General features: G+C 43.3%; 1 protein-coding gene across 1 annotated transcript; it reads right to left on the minus strand.

The window, feature by feature from the left end:
• Nucleotides 1-181: 181 nt before the first annotated feature.
• Nucleotides 182-13,564, minus strand: LOC144194586 (DNA-binding protein RFX7-like). The gene is made up of 9 exons (XM_077713750.1): nt 13,099-13,564; nt 10,326-10,359; nt 7,848-7,963; nt 7,653-7,775; nt 6,644-6,764; nt 6,170-6,250; nt 5,666-5,879; nt 5,262-5,545; nt 182-4,782 (listed from the first exon to the last, which is right to left on the minus strand). Exons 1-9 carry the CDS (start codon nt 13,221-13,223, stop codon nt 1,864-1,866), a joined length of 4,017 nt encoding a protein of 1,338 aa, XP_077569876.1. The 5' UTR covers nt 13,224-13,564; the 3' UTR covers nt 182-1,863.

The following is a 13,564-nucleotide window of genomic DNA, read 5'->3' on the forward strand; positions in this document are numbered from 1 at the left end:
TACATAGGCCACAGTTAAATGAATTCATGTAATCATTATTTTTTGTTTTTTAGTATTTTTCCATTGTATTTTATGTTTTTAACAAAATATTCAAGACCAAAAAAGACTTAAATAATTAGTGGTAATTTAAGCAACTAGTGGTGGTAAAAACAAATACATTTTAATGGCACACATTGCAACGTTGTGGTTTACATAAAATGGTTTATTAGTATTTAAAAAAAGACTTCAAAAACCAAGCACATCTTTAAAAAGCACATAGAATACATTTCTTTTTATAGCAAAACATAACTCGGGTGGCGGGCAGTTTTACAGCTCTGAGACACTTGGAGGAAGAACAGTAAAGTCTTGAAAACATAATTATCAGTGCAAACCAGATTAAATATTCTCATACAAGAGACACACAAACCATTGTAGATTTACATAGTATATGAATAGATAATAGCCCAAGTAAGTTATTTTTGTTACCCAAAACAGTCACTTGCCTGCAAAACAGTTAAATGGTATTCAGTGCCACATAACACCAGCAAAATTAGCCTGACGTTAGTCCTAATAAAAGTAATTCAAACGTCAAGGTTATTTATTCACTATGCTTCAGCTGGTTTAAAAAAAACAACAACAACAAAACAGTGCAATATTAAATAGTTTAAAAACTCATTCACTCCTGACTTTACAATAAATATGGTTTACAATAAATATGATGACCAACATAAGCATTAATATGAACAAGGATAACTTATACATTTGCTCATTCGAATAAACACCTTTTTTTTGTATAGTGCTAATATGTTTCCTTCAAATGGTTTATTTTATTTAAACACACTTTTTTTCTGGCCCTTGAAAAGGCATTTTATGTCCACCATTTAATATTCAATTCTGTTCTGACAAAATATTCTAGTGCAGATCATATTTTGAAAACGATCTTTGGTATGGACATAAGGCCTTGTTTTTGGTTTAGGACTCACAGGGCAAAGGTCAGTGCATTTTGTGAGAAAAAAAACATAGACACACACAATTTATAGATTATCTGTGCCGTTTGATGATTGCAGTGACTGCCTCCATCTTATTCCTCTGTCTATCTTTTAATTAAATAATCTGACTTTCTTTAGTTTTTATTTAGCTCCATTTCAAGGTGTTTTTATGGCTTCATTATTTGGACATTTACATACAGACGGGACCATTCAAAATTGCATAAAGTTCTGATTGTGGTTACTAGATAAACTGCATAATCTGTGAGACACCTTTACACGCAACAGAACAAATTAGGGGTGGGGAAAAGACAGAAATATGACCTGGGGACCATGAAAATGACCAAAAGTGGAGCCTCAAAGAAAGTCAACTGAAAACGACTTGACAAACGTTGAACATGCAAATTATTGTAAGACACGACAATGGAAATAAATCGTTGCAGATTTTCTTGGGATGTAATGGCCCCTAATACGAAAACAATTCCCCACCCCTCTTGTATAAACTATACACCGTATTAAAGTTTTTTTTCACATAGAAGAAAGTTGCCTTTTAAATTCAGTTGCATCTTGGCAATCAATTTTTGGGGACATACAATTCGTAAATAAAAGAATAATAAAAGCCCACAAATTAATAAATGTTTCAATAAAATGCAGAATAAAAACTGATAAATGAGGGGTATAAAATTGGTGGAAAAAAACTAAAAAGGTAAGAATTCATCGTGTCAGAATTAACAACACGAGGTCTCAAAATAAAAATAGAATTGAAAAAAAAAACGATCCGAGGACTGCAGCATTGTTTCGGCTCGGGTCGGCACTTGAAGTTATTTAGTCATTAAAAGTCATTTTAAAAAAAAGTTGAGATGAATCCAAGCCACGCAAGATTTCTCAGTCTCCGCTTTCAACCCATCAAGCCGACAGTCGTATGATCTTTGCTCTCGAACCACTCCAGTCCGGAAGAATGCGCGGCGTCGCCGGCCATTTGCTGTAACAGCGTCTGATTGGCCGACTGCTCCGGAGCCCCGCCTTGATACTGGCCTTGCTGAGGACCGGGGTCGAACAGTAGATTGGCGTCCAGCGCGTTGAGGTCGTTGATGCTAGCGGACAAGTCCGAAGTCATTCGGAGTTCGCAGGGAAAATCCGAGCCTCCCGCCGTGAGTTCCTGCACCAGCTGACCGCCGTCCGCTTGGGCGTCTTTAAAGCTGCTACTAAAAGCCAAACCCGAAGTTTGATGCGTGGGTCGCCGCTGCTGCCCCCCGGAGGCCGACAGCGCCCGGCCATCGCCCGCGGAGCAAAACATCTGTCCGTTATTGAGGTAATTGTGCGCGCCGGTGGAGTCCGAAGAAATCAGGTTGGCGTTTTCAGACTCGAGGATCTGAGTGAGATTCATTCGTGCCGTATAGCTAGATGGCAAATGATTTAGGGGCATGTCGTGGTCGCCATCTAGCTTGCTCAGGAGGACGTCTGTGATATTTTTGCCAGCGTGTTGCTGGGCCGACATCGGTAGAACGGCCGTCTGCATCATGATGTTGAGCGGCACGGAGCGACTTCTCTGAGCCACGCTGCCGGCTCGGACATTGCCCGGGTTGAAAATGTTCGATGCCTCGGGGGTTGCCAGAGAGTTAAAGGGGGAGATGCACTGCTGGTGGGTGAGGTTAAGGCCACCGGTTCCCCCATTGCCCAAGTTCCTTTGGTGTACGGCGGGGCTAACGCTGCGACATCGAAAGGACCCGCCAGAAGCGGAAAGGTTGGCGACTTTGCTATCCAGAGGTGCCGGGACCGCGAACCCCTCCTGCTTGGTGGCGCTCGCCGTGCCGGACGCCAGCTGCTGCACGGGAGATATTGGAGTCAAGCGGCCAAAACGGCCGTCGTGGTGCCTGGCGTGGGGAACGGCGAAGGCGTGGGGCTTCTGAAAGTGGTCATCTACGAGTCCTCGGTAGCTGGGCGAGAGTCCCACCGCGTCGTGAGATTTGTTCAAGCTCTCCCCGTTGGTGTCGTAGCTGTTGTTCATCCAGTCCAGCCTGGTCTTGTCCGGGTGGGTGGCCGTCGGCCTCTGCATGGGCTTGGCGGGGCTGCTGGAGACGGCGCCGCCGTCCTGGAAAATGCTGACCGACGAGTTGATGGGCGTAAACGCGAAGGGGTTCCTGCACTCCACGGGGCTCGGGGGCACGGTGCTGCTGCAGTTGGAGAGCGGGGTACCCACCGGGGTGTGTCGACTGCTACCCAGGGCGCCGTCCACTGGCGTAATGGGGGTGACGCAAGAGCAGGGGCTCTCTCTGGTCAAGCTCTGAAATCCCGGAATTTCCGACGAGGGCGTGGGGGTCGGCGTTTGGGCGTGATTGCTGACACCGCCGCTACTTGTGGCGCGGTAGAATCCGTGCACGGGCTGATTGGTGGGCATCGGGTTGGGCACCATGGCGGCCTGCTGCCCTTGAAGCGCGATGTTGTTTTCCAACTCCTGTTTGCGGTTAAGTTTCATCTGCTCTTCCATCTGGACGAGCTCTTCCACGATGCTATCTTGGGTGACGTCGTCGTCAAATGGGAAGTAGCCTATGTCTGCCTGAATTGGGAGATGGCTAGAAGTAGACGTCTGATCCAAAAAATCCAGCGGTCCAGGAACAGCTTGAGTGTAATTCTGCACTTGAACGTCTCGAAGGCTTAAAGAATTCGAATTACTGGCCACGGTGTGCACGTTAGACGTCAGGTGGACCTCTGCGTGCTTCATTAATGGATGAGCGAGCGAGGTATGAGTTTCCATAACATTGCAAGTGGCTTTCCTTTGTGTCGAGTTCTGTGTTTTGGCAACGGGAAAGAAGTCGCCAGCTGGGAAACAAGTCTTACCGGGTACCTGGCCCGGATTGGGCAAAAGAGTGTTCAAGTTCATCTCCATCTCTCGGGTGACCGGTGCGCTGTCGGATCTTCGGGTACCGTACCCTGGGCAGGAGGTGCCCTCCTCAGGGTGCGGGGACAAAAAAGCTCGCTTGACAGGAGGAAGGATGGGGCTAAGGCCCGAGCGCTTCCTGAAGCTCTTGGCCGCATAGACCCCTTCCCCAAAGAGAGCTGCTCTGCTGCTGTTGCATGTTGAGATAGCGCTCAGATTTTGACGGGCAGGAGCTAAATGCAGACTGTTTGTGTCAGTGGCGCCATTCTGAACGGTTACGCCAGCCTCAACGGTCAGGCCGGACACTTCGTCCAAGGCTCGGAAACCTCTAGTTTGAGGTATGGGCACGCTAGCGGCCCTCTGAGCCACGGTTCCATTGGCCATCATTAGACCGCTTGCCATCTGGATTTGCCTGTTCTTGTGTATATCTTCAACTTCCATTTCCACGTCAATGTCACGGATGTCGACCCGCTCGGGCCCGCTCACCCGGCCCAGAGTGGGGAGCGCAGACGTGCTCCTCAGAGTTGGACGGCTTCTCATGACGTCCTCTGATACGACACAGCCGCCAACGCCCGCCGATGCCGGCCTGATTGTTGCGCTTCCGTCGGCGCTCTGGGGTGCTAGCAATATGGGCGTTGTCTTGACCTCGCTCACGTGACATGTGGTCATGATGGTCTTGTTGGGGTTATTGGCGATGATCATGGTGGAGGGCGAGCACAGAGCGATAGCCTTGGTCATCGCGGGTTTGGGGAGGATTTGAGGGTAGCGTGGCCGAGGGGTGCGTTCCGCTACGGGACTCGGGAGGACATTTTGAAGGGTCCTAGGGGGTTGCTTCAGGGGTTGCACAGGCTGGGTCAACACTTGGAAGTTTATAGGCAGCACTTTGGTTTCAGTGTTGCCTGCTGGACTGGGGCACATGAGCTGGCTGCTTTGCTGTGTCTGCACAGGAGGGGAGATAGTCAGGGTAAGATCACTCATTTTTAAATACGATGCCAATTAAAAAGGCCATTTTATGTATAATTGAGCTTCCCTTGTTACGTTTGTTTGACATTGTTTGTCGTGAATGGCTGCCATTGAGCTCAAAACTGCCTTTTATTTGGACTTAAATTCAACTTTGTTACATTGGCCTTTGAGGGCCTGTATAATTTTTAACACTTCAAGGTTGTTTTGCATCACGTTAAATGTCATTTCATGTTCAAAATGCCCAAAAAGTCTCTTTTGGTGCCATTCTAGTTGGTCATAATGTAGTGGTGTCACATCTTCTTACCACTGAGAAGCAAAATAAGAAGCATGTGGAATGGAAAAGAGAGCACCATGCATCGGAGCAGAATATTGTACTAAACTACAACAAATGCACATGTATGCATTTATATACTATGTTTATATGGTTTGGTGGAAAACCTTTGTCGAAACCTTACCGTGACAGGTCTTGAGACAGCAGTGACCACAATGCTAATGGTCGGCTGAGGTGAAGGAGAAACTGCGCTATCAGATTGCCCGCTGCTGTCATCCGTTGTTTTATTGGGACCTTCTCCAGGAAGGGGCGAGAGCAATTTCTGTTCTTGCTGCTTCCGCTGGATTTTTCTCTGCAGTTGCTGCTTGGCATCCACAGTTGGAGATGACAGAGTTGTGGTTTGAGGCTGGAAGTAGTGTGCCTCGGTGGTGGGCACAAACGCTGAAACGGTCTGCTGAGGCTTTACATCTGAAATAAATACACGAATAGACAGACTACTTGTTGGAATTCAATATGAATGGCCTGAGCCTTCCTAGTTGAAAATTTGAGCCTGTTACCACTAGAGGTCGCTAAACACCGACTGCTCACCTGTTGCTTCACCTGTCATAATGGTGAGAGCTGCCAATGACTTGTTGCTGATGTAGTGGCTGTCTATGAGGAAGCGCGCCAGCTCCTCCACCGCATCAAACGGCCTTTTCAGCACCTTTTGAGCCCACTCGCACACCAGGTCGCAGGCCGCAAAGCGAACCTCCTCTTTCATGCTGCCCAGGTGGCCAACAGAGTCTGGTCCGTCACACTGCATCTGAAAAGCATCACAAAGAAGTTAATCGGAAACGTTCTCATCGGATATGGATGGGAAATTCAATGAAAACACAGTATTAAAAGAAAAAAAATCTTAGATTCTATAATCGATAAGCCGTATCAGGATACTAAATTTTCAACTCGATACAGTGTCGACGCTTGAGTACTTAGCAATACTTTTCCCCACCCTACTAAAGAAATACAGCTCACCGTCCTGGAAGACATTTGTCTTAAAAGTGGAAATTAATGGAAATTCGGAACGATAAGCAAGAAAAATGAAACTATACTTACTCCATCTCCACTTTGCTGTAACTCCAGACTTGGTAAAGATGGGAAGTGAACAAAGGGCCTCTTCCTTAGTCCACTATAGCAATATTTAAGGCAGTGTCAAGGAAAAGAAATGTGTAAAATAACAACAGATGTTGGTATTAATGGCTATACTGTCAGTACCAGTTAACTAGATATTTTATTCAAGGATGGTTAACTCATAATATTAGCACTTTGCAGCAAGGGTGACTGAAGGTCATGTATGTAGTGTCGGACTTGGACGTCATAAGAAGGGAAACGACCCTCCCAAAAAAGGGTGTCGTGCGTCATGAAGGTCAAAATGACAGTAGTGAATTCCCCCTAACACTTTGTGTATCTTGCCCCTGCTTCAGAGGGAGAATTTATTTCATTTGACGTCTATATTTAGAGAGCTTATGAACTGTAAGAGCAGATGGTCCCAGAGTAGAGCCTGGCTGTTACAGTCCATTCCAGCAAAGGATATTTTGATTTTCCTCTCATGCCAAGTCGACGCGCCTTCATGTTGGGGAACACGTTTTTCATCATTTTCCCAAAGTCTGCAGCACTCAGTGGATGGTAGTTGAGATTGTCACAAAAGCTCCTGGAAAACACAACGGAAGAAATTTAGCCATTTGGACCAGTCACCAAAAGAGTAAAACTCCTTAAAACGTGGATTCCACCAAAATGTGGTCCGTCCATCAGGGGATTCTTCCCATTAATACTCTAGTTAGTGAGCTAACATAACAGTAGGGGTGTTTTTAATAGGCCAAATAAGCGACATTATCTGGATATTCAGCAATTTTAGCACTGAGGGGCAAGATATCGGTTTTAAAAGAAATAGGAATTGACAAGGCTTTGATGTTGAGAGTGTTGCACATTGTGATCTCTTTGAGCCTTTTCACCTGTCCACCCCAAAGGCGCCAATATATCTATGGGTGGGTTGGTTGGCGGTGTGGGGGTCTGAATTTAGGCGACTTCGAAAGACAGTTACATAACACTGCCAAAGCATTTCAATGACTGTCTCAGACTTTCCGTTCTAATATTACCGGCACATACTGCCCTGTGATTCTCAGGCCTGCGCCATCTATTTATATTGACTTGACGCTCGCTTCAGGCGGCAGCAGTTTGGAAGACTGCAATGTTAATGTCGGTACTTGTAACAAACTCTTGTGTCTGTTAGCCACTACTTTAACTTTTTGGACTTTTGAACCCTTTAATAGCAAAGCAACTTATTCATAGACATTTTGGGGGAAGCTAGCTTTCCACGCCATATATTTTCGCCCAGTGGCCCGGCACGTTGCTAACATTGCATAGGTGGGTGTGTTCAAAGCCTCTAACGCTAAAGTGTTCCATTAGAACAACGCAAGGACCACTTGGGACTGAGATGGTTAGACATATTTTAAAAGCCAGATTACCCAAATTTTGTGAAACGTGGGCATTGTGGCTTATAATCGAGTGCGGGCTATAGTGCGGAAGCTACGGCACTCACTTGTATTCATCATAAACTTCCTGTTTGGGGAGCGAAGTTTCCGGGTATTCCTCTAAGTGATTGCGGATCCAGTTAAAGGCGTGCACCTGCTGCGTTCGACTAGATGACACGGCGCTGTGATCACTGAAAAAAACAAAAACGCAATCGTCAAATTATAAGTCTTCCACACAAAGTAGTAGTGCAGATTTAGTTTACCTTTTCTCATTGCTGTTGCTGCTGCTGCTGTTAATGTTGCTGTTGCTGATGGGACCTGAAGGCAACTTAAGGTAGAGGTAGAGCTTCTCGATGTCTGTGAACTTTTCAACATCTTGCTGAAAATTTAGTAATGGATAAAATGTTAGAATATCCTTGGATATGAAGTAAATACGTACATGTGGGATATGTGCTATGGCTGCCAAGATTATTTGACAACAAATATTATTTTAATATTTAAATGGACCATTTTGATCAAATCAATTATTAATTCATATTTAATTAATTAGATTAGATAATTTATTAATCCCGTATTTGGAAAATTTCATTGTCACAGAAGCAAGATGGTGAGAATGCAGATACAGGAAAAGACCTTTTAGACATAAATAGATGTATTTACTTATTTTAGGTACATACATACATATATAAATAAACAAATAGATATATATAAATATACAAGCCCAATTTTTCATTGCAAAAATGAGCTAACAATCAAAATAATTGTTTATGGCAGCCCTAATAAGCGCCTGTGTGACTGACCTAGCGACCAATCCACAATCTACTTTCCTTCTGCCCAGAATGAGTTGGGATAGATGTTATAGAAAAAAAGACTGCATAGCAATCAAATAACATGAACACAATAAGTGAGTCTACATGTTGTCTACCCTGCTCTGAAAGCTTTTTCATACCCTGATTGGATACAACTGTCAGTATTTAATTAATAGTACAGGTCGAAATAACCTTGAGTAATTCTTGCCTGGAATAAGATATGCTGTGAAGGCATTCCTTCTTAAACTCATCAATGAGTGGCGTGCAACGGTACTGCTCTTGCGGCCACGCCTTGACGCCCCATCAGTACCGCACATCCAGTGTTATTTATGACTAGTCGTGAAAGGCTGTATTTTATCCTCAGTGTGCTATACAGATTAAAAGGACCATCGTAGTTGTTTAAAATTTGCAAGAAAGAGCGGAAAATGATTTCACGCAGCACTGTAGCTTTGTTAACGAAGCCTAAACGAAGGCTGAGTCTTCCCTGAATGCATGTTTTGAAGGCGAACGCGTGGTGATCATTCACCAAAGCTCAGCTCGGGCTCACTCGCCCTTGACGTTGCCTTCTCAGCAAAGAGTGGCGCTGTGTACTAATGATGCTCAAGGACAAGAAGGGCGAGTCAAGATGCTTAGACGCCTGTTCAAAAATGTTCTGCGGGACAATCGTGAACGGAATTCAAACTCGAACACTTTGTATTCAGTTCAACTCCCGTCAGTGCTTCATGTAAATCAACAATTTCCCGACAACATAATCAAGTATTTCCGACATTTGTCGATATTACAAAGTCTGTCACGATTCCAATTAAAGAGCCTTCGATCGATTTAATACAATATTATGAAATCTCTACTAAAGTGGCATATTGAAATGATGATCCTATTTTACATTTTGCATTTTGATCCCTTTTGCTTCGAATTGCTTTAACAAATTGATGAATCCATCCATCTCAACTAACTCTTAACTCTCTCCTTTGGTCTATTGATTGATTATTTATTTTTTATTCATCTCTTTGGTTGCTGTTATTTGTGCACTTCCCTACTCATTTATGTTGTTGACTGTACTTATTATAAGACTACTTATGTATTTATTAATAATTTGTTTGTTTGTGCACTTTGTGGTGAAGCTTTAAATCTCATAGTACTTGTATAAGGGCAATAACAAAAACATTTCATTCAATTCAAAAGATGATTGAAAAAAGTTTAGAAGTGTGCAAAACTGGAATTTTTTGGACATTTTTTTAAACACAAAAAAAGATGCTGATCACATTTTTTGGACATCATTTGAATAGAACTGTCTAAAATGTATTAAGAATGATCATTTAGGGGGCCAGACTTTTAATTCCCAAAGGAACGAAAGAAGAGTATCGACCCAATACATTTGTGAAAATGTGCCTCCAGTCACGTCTCCCCTTTGACTGCTCAGAATAAACCTTTTTAAAATTCCCATATCTGTTATTGTTGTTGTTGTCGTTAGGGAAGCGCAGGTTTCCAGGGTTCAGCGTCCAGCCAAGATGCCATGACATTCGGGGGCTTGGACATACTTAAGGTTGATTCCCCAGGTCTACATTTACTCACAGGGGATCTAATATAGTGGAGCTTCCTTAGTGTCATACAATTTGGAGGAATATATAAATTTGATGCAAAAAAAGGTCTACCTAATGATAATTTCATTTAAAAGTATCTTACCAAATTGAATGGGAATCCATTTTTTTTCGTGTGTGTCTGATACTTGGCTTATGTTGCCCTGGTTTAACCTTGCGCTCACTAATGCAGATTTAGCCAGATCAACAGTATTTGTGGAGTGGGCCTTTTGAGTATCTTTTAAGGTCAGCAAAAACATATACTATACTAGTATTTATTTATTTTTGTTCAATGGACAAATTTTCCGCTTAAGCACCCCCCACCAGCTTTTACAAAAATAAAAAAAATACTCACCAGAATGTTGTCCACTTTTGATTGAATTGTTTTGCTGTAAAAAAAAAAGAGAGAGTAGAATTAGCAAGCTTGTCGACTGCAATGTAATATGAGTGCTAGCGCATTTATTTATAAAGCAAAGGAATGTGTGGCATGAGTTGACCCTCCCTTCAGCATCACTCAGGTCATGTAGCCCACCACCACGGACACATGCTATTACATGTAAAAAGACATTGTCTCCACGCCTGTTAAAATCCAATATTAATCAAAACAACATAATAGAATCGAAGATTAAATCATACAGTGGAAGCGGTCGATTCCGAATTGTGGGAAAACAAGGACAAACCTTAGCAAAGAATTGAGGAAAGATTATGCTGTTTTTTTTACACTTGAATGTCAAAAAGGGAAATGTGTAGGTCACATTACAATTATAATTTTTTAATTAGAGATAAAAAGGATTGATGGCTTCGCTTAATAAGTGATTTACGTGTTTATGAACATGAAACTATTAACCTTTAATTAACATGAGATGAGAGGCAGGGAAAGCTTATCCTCGCAAGGTTCGCAGGGGGTGCTGGAGCCTAACCCCAGCTAACTATGGGCACCAGGTGGGGGATGCCTTGAATCGGTGGTCAGCCAATTGCAGGGGTACAAGGAGAGAAAGGACAACCAATCATAGCTAAGGGCAATTTAGAGTGTTCAACCAGTCATAGTTTTGCTTCACAGAAAGAAAATCCTGTTTCATTTTTATGAATCAACTATAAACTGACAAAATTAAAATGTGACTTAAACAGAAATACGCAGTGGTGGTGCATCTGAATAACAATAATCTAAAATTCATTTTTAATATTCTTTTCATTTGTGCATATTTATGTATCCATAAACATCTGTTATGTTGTGCTCAATCGCAGGGGCACTACAGGAGCGGCGGGCGGGCGGGCGGCCGTTCAGCAGATTTGTCCAAGTTTAATTCCTAATCTGCAGACAGGTCAGATTGTTGTTGACAACAAGACAGAAGGTACACGCAGGTCACATTTAAGGACAGCGGCTGGATGAAGGTCAGCGAGGTGGCCCTAAGCCGCGTAGAGAACAGTTCACTTTAATTCGTTGCTACCAGGAGGCCCGGGAATCCCTCATTAGCTTGCTTTCAGGACACATTTAGCAGGTACACCGGATTAGACCTGAGATAGATCTGTTTTCGCCCCCCTCTATAGACAGATTAAAGACAAACTAGTATCTGAAAGAGATTAAACAGATCCATTAAATCCCAGTCTCAATACTGGAGTAATGATTCTGACACTGACATTCTTCCCAGTCTTTCGTTGACATTTGAGAGCATTAAATGGAACGGACTGAGTTTGTTAGGGTTCAAGCATGTCCAAACAAGCAGGACAATCACTCAAATTTTAAAGCGCTCAAGGAAAATTGCAAAAAATTGTCCTCATACTTGTTGAATGTTCAAATCTCAAGTCAAAAATCTAGACTGGATTGGAATCCCTCCATTTTCAGTAGCACTTTTCCACATTCGGGTGGCGCTGGACCGGTCGATACATTGAGTCAAATTCACTTACGTTTACACCGATGGATAATTTAGTCTTCAATGAACTCAACGTGCCTTTTTTTAGACGGGGGAGGAAGTCAGGGAGAATTTGAGACACGACAGTCACGTTTCAAAGTGCCATGTCCAGTGTCGTCTGTTGTAAAGTGTTACGTCTTGCATGAGAGACGTAGAAATTTAGATGACGAGAGACGATAAATTTAGTTGGGTTGTTGGGTTGATTATTCAAGTAGTTTTCTAATCGCATAGGTATGTTTTGTTTTTAAAGCACGCTCTAATCTTCTATATTAAGAGTAATAAAAGAAGAGTGTTGTAAATGATCCTCAAATGTTTGCAGTCGGTGTTATCTAGTAAGAGTAGGTCATTGTTTCAATGATTCGCCACTATTTGGGGCTTTGTGATTGGCTGGCAACCAATTCGGGTAAACTCGTAACAATCTAATAATTATAATAACTTTTTTTAGTCATGAAACATATATAAAATATAATGATTAAATCATTTCTATACACTCTCACACTGCAATACACACGGTAATTTCTGGACTATAGAAAAATACAAATAATTTTATTTAAAATGAATGAATTACTGCCATTGGCTGACCACCAATTTGGGGCATCCCCCGCCACTGCCCCGAAGTCAGCTGGAATAGGCTTCAGCACCCCCGCGAGCCCAGTGAGGATAAAGCGGTTCAGAAAATTAGATGAGACAAATGAATTAGTTGAAGGCTATATTTTGGGGAAGCCATGAATAATTATAAATAAGATTTAAATTTAAACAATTAATTAAAAAATACAAATAAAAAATTGTAATGAATGTAAAACATATAATAGGTAGCTGATGTGTATTTAACTCTTTGGCTGCGATTGATGGCAAATAAACGTCCAACCAATTTTAAGTGGGAGCTAACCAGTAGAAAAGGGTTGGACATCAATTCCTCTTAATGGGCATTTTCCAACATCAATTTCCCTTTTTTTACTAACCTAGTAAAAACCTAGTCATGAGTTAATGGCCTACATGACCCAAAAATGTGATGATTTTGATACTGATGCTGATGAAATGTGAATGTTTTCAAAGACCATAAATAGTCTAACAAAGTGACTCCCAACTACTATTGCATTCAAGGAAAAATGGTATTCTACTATTTGACTGTTGATCTCCAGTTTTTGGGTCATGTTTTGCTCCTTTCCCCCCTCTAATAAACAGTGAGAGAAACATGCATGCATGAGCGCTCCTCACCAGATGGAATTCTTGATCCGGAGCTGAAGCGCCCCGGCCTCGGCGCCCTGCAACCCGGAAAGCATCCCGGACTGGCGGTCCGCGTTCTCCGGCTGTTGGGGCTGCTGGGGGTCCTCTTCGGCCATCGCAGGGTCGAACCGTTAAACACGGGAGGGTCGTGTCCGAGCTAAGCGGACATCATCATCATCCTCGTTATTACCATCAGCACGCCGTGTTGTTGTTGTTGTTGTCGTGGTGGTGGTCAGCCAGCAGTCCTCTCCCGACATTTCGCCCCTCCGGCCCGCCGCACTTTGCAGCCTTCATGGGAAAGGAGCGTCCGACACTCACCGGCGCGTGGGTAGAATACGTGAGAGGTCTCCGAGCGGTGGGCGGACGTGTGGGGAACAACAAGCTTGTCCCCCCTACCGTGCCTGCCCCTCGCCTACTCGAATGCCGCGTGAGCATGTGCGACTTGGAGTAGCTGTCA

The sequence above is a fragment of the Stigmatopora nigra genome, chromosome 3 (genome assembly GCF_051989575.1).
Source record: "Stigmatopora nigra isolate UIUO_SnigA chromosome 3, RoL_Snig_1.1, whole genome shotgun sequence".
NCBI lineage: Eukaryota > Metazoa > Chordata > Actinopteri > Syngnathiformes > Syngnathidae > Stigmatopora > Stigmatopora nigra.

Bases quoted from the DNA above. Each gene is read 5' to 3' on its own strand.
- LOC144194586 (XM_077713750.1), bottom strand. From the start codon at position 13,223: ATGGCCGAAGAGGACCCCCAGCAGCCCCAACAGCCGGAGAACGCGGAC. The intron at 5,546-5,665 runs GTGAGCAGTCGG...TATTTATTTCAG, and splicing joins TATGACAGGTGAAGCAACAG to ATGTAAAGCCTCAGCAGACC. The intron at 4,783-5,261 runs GTAAGGTTTCGA...CCTCCTGTGCAG, and splicing joins CTGTCTCAAGACCTGTCACG to ACACAGCAAAGCAGCCAGCT.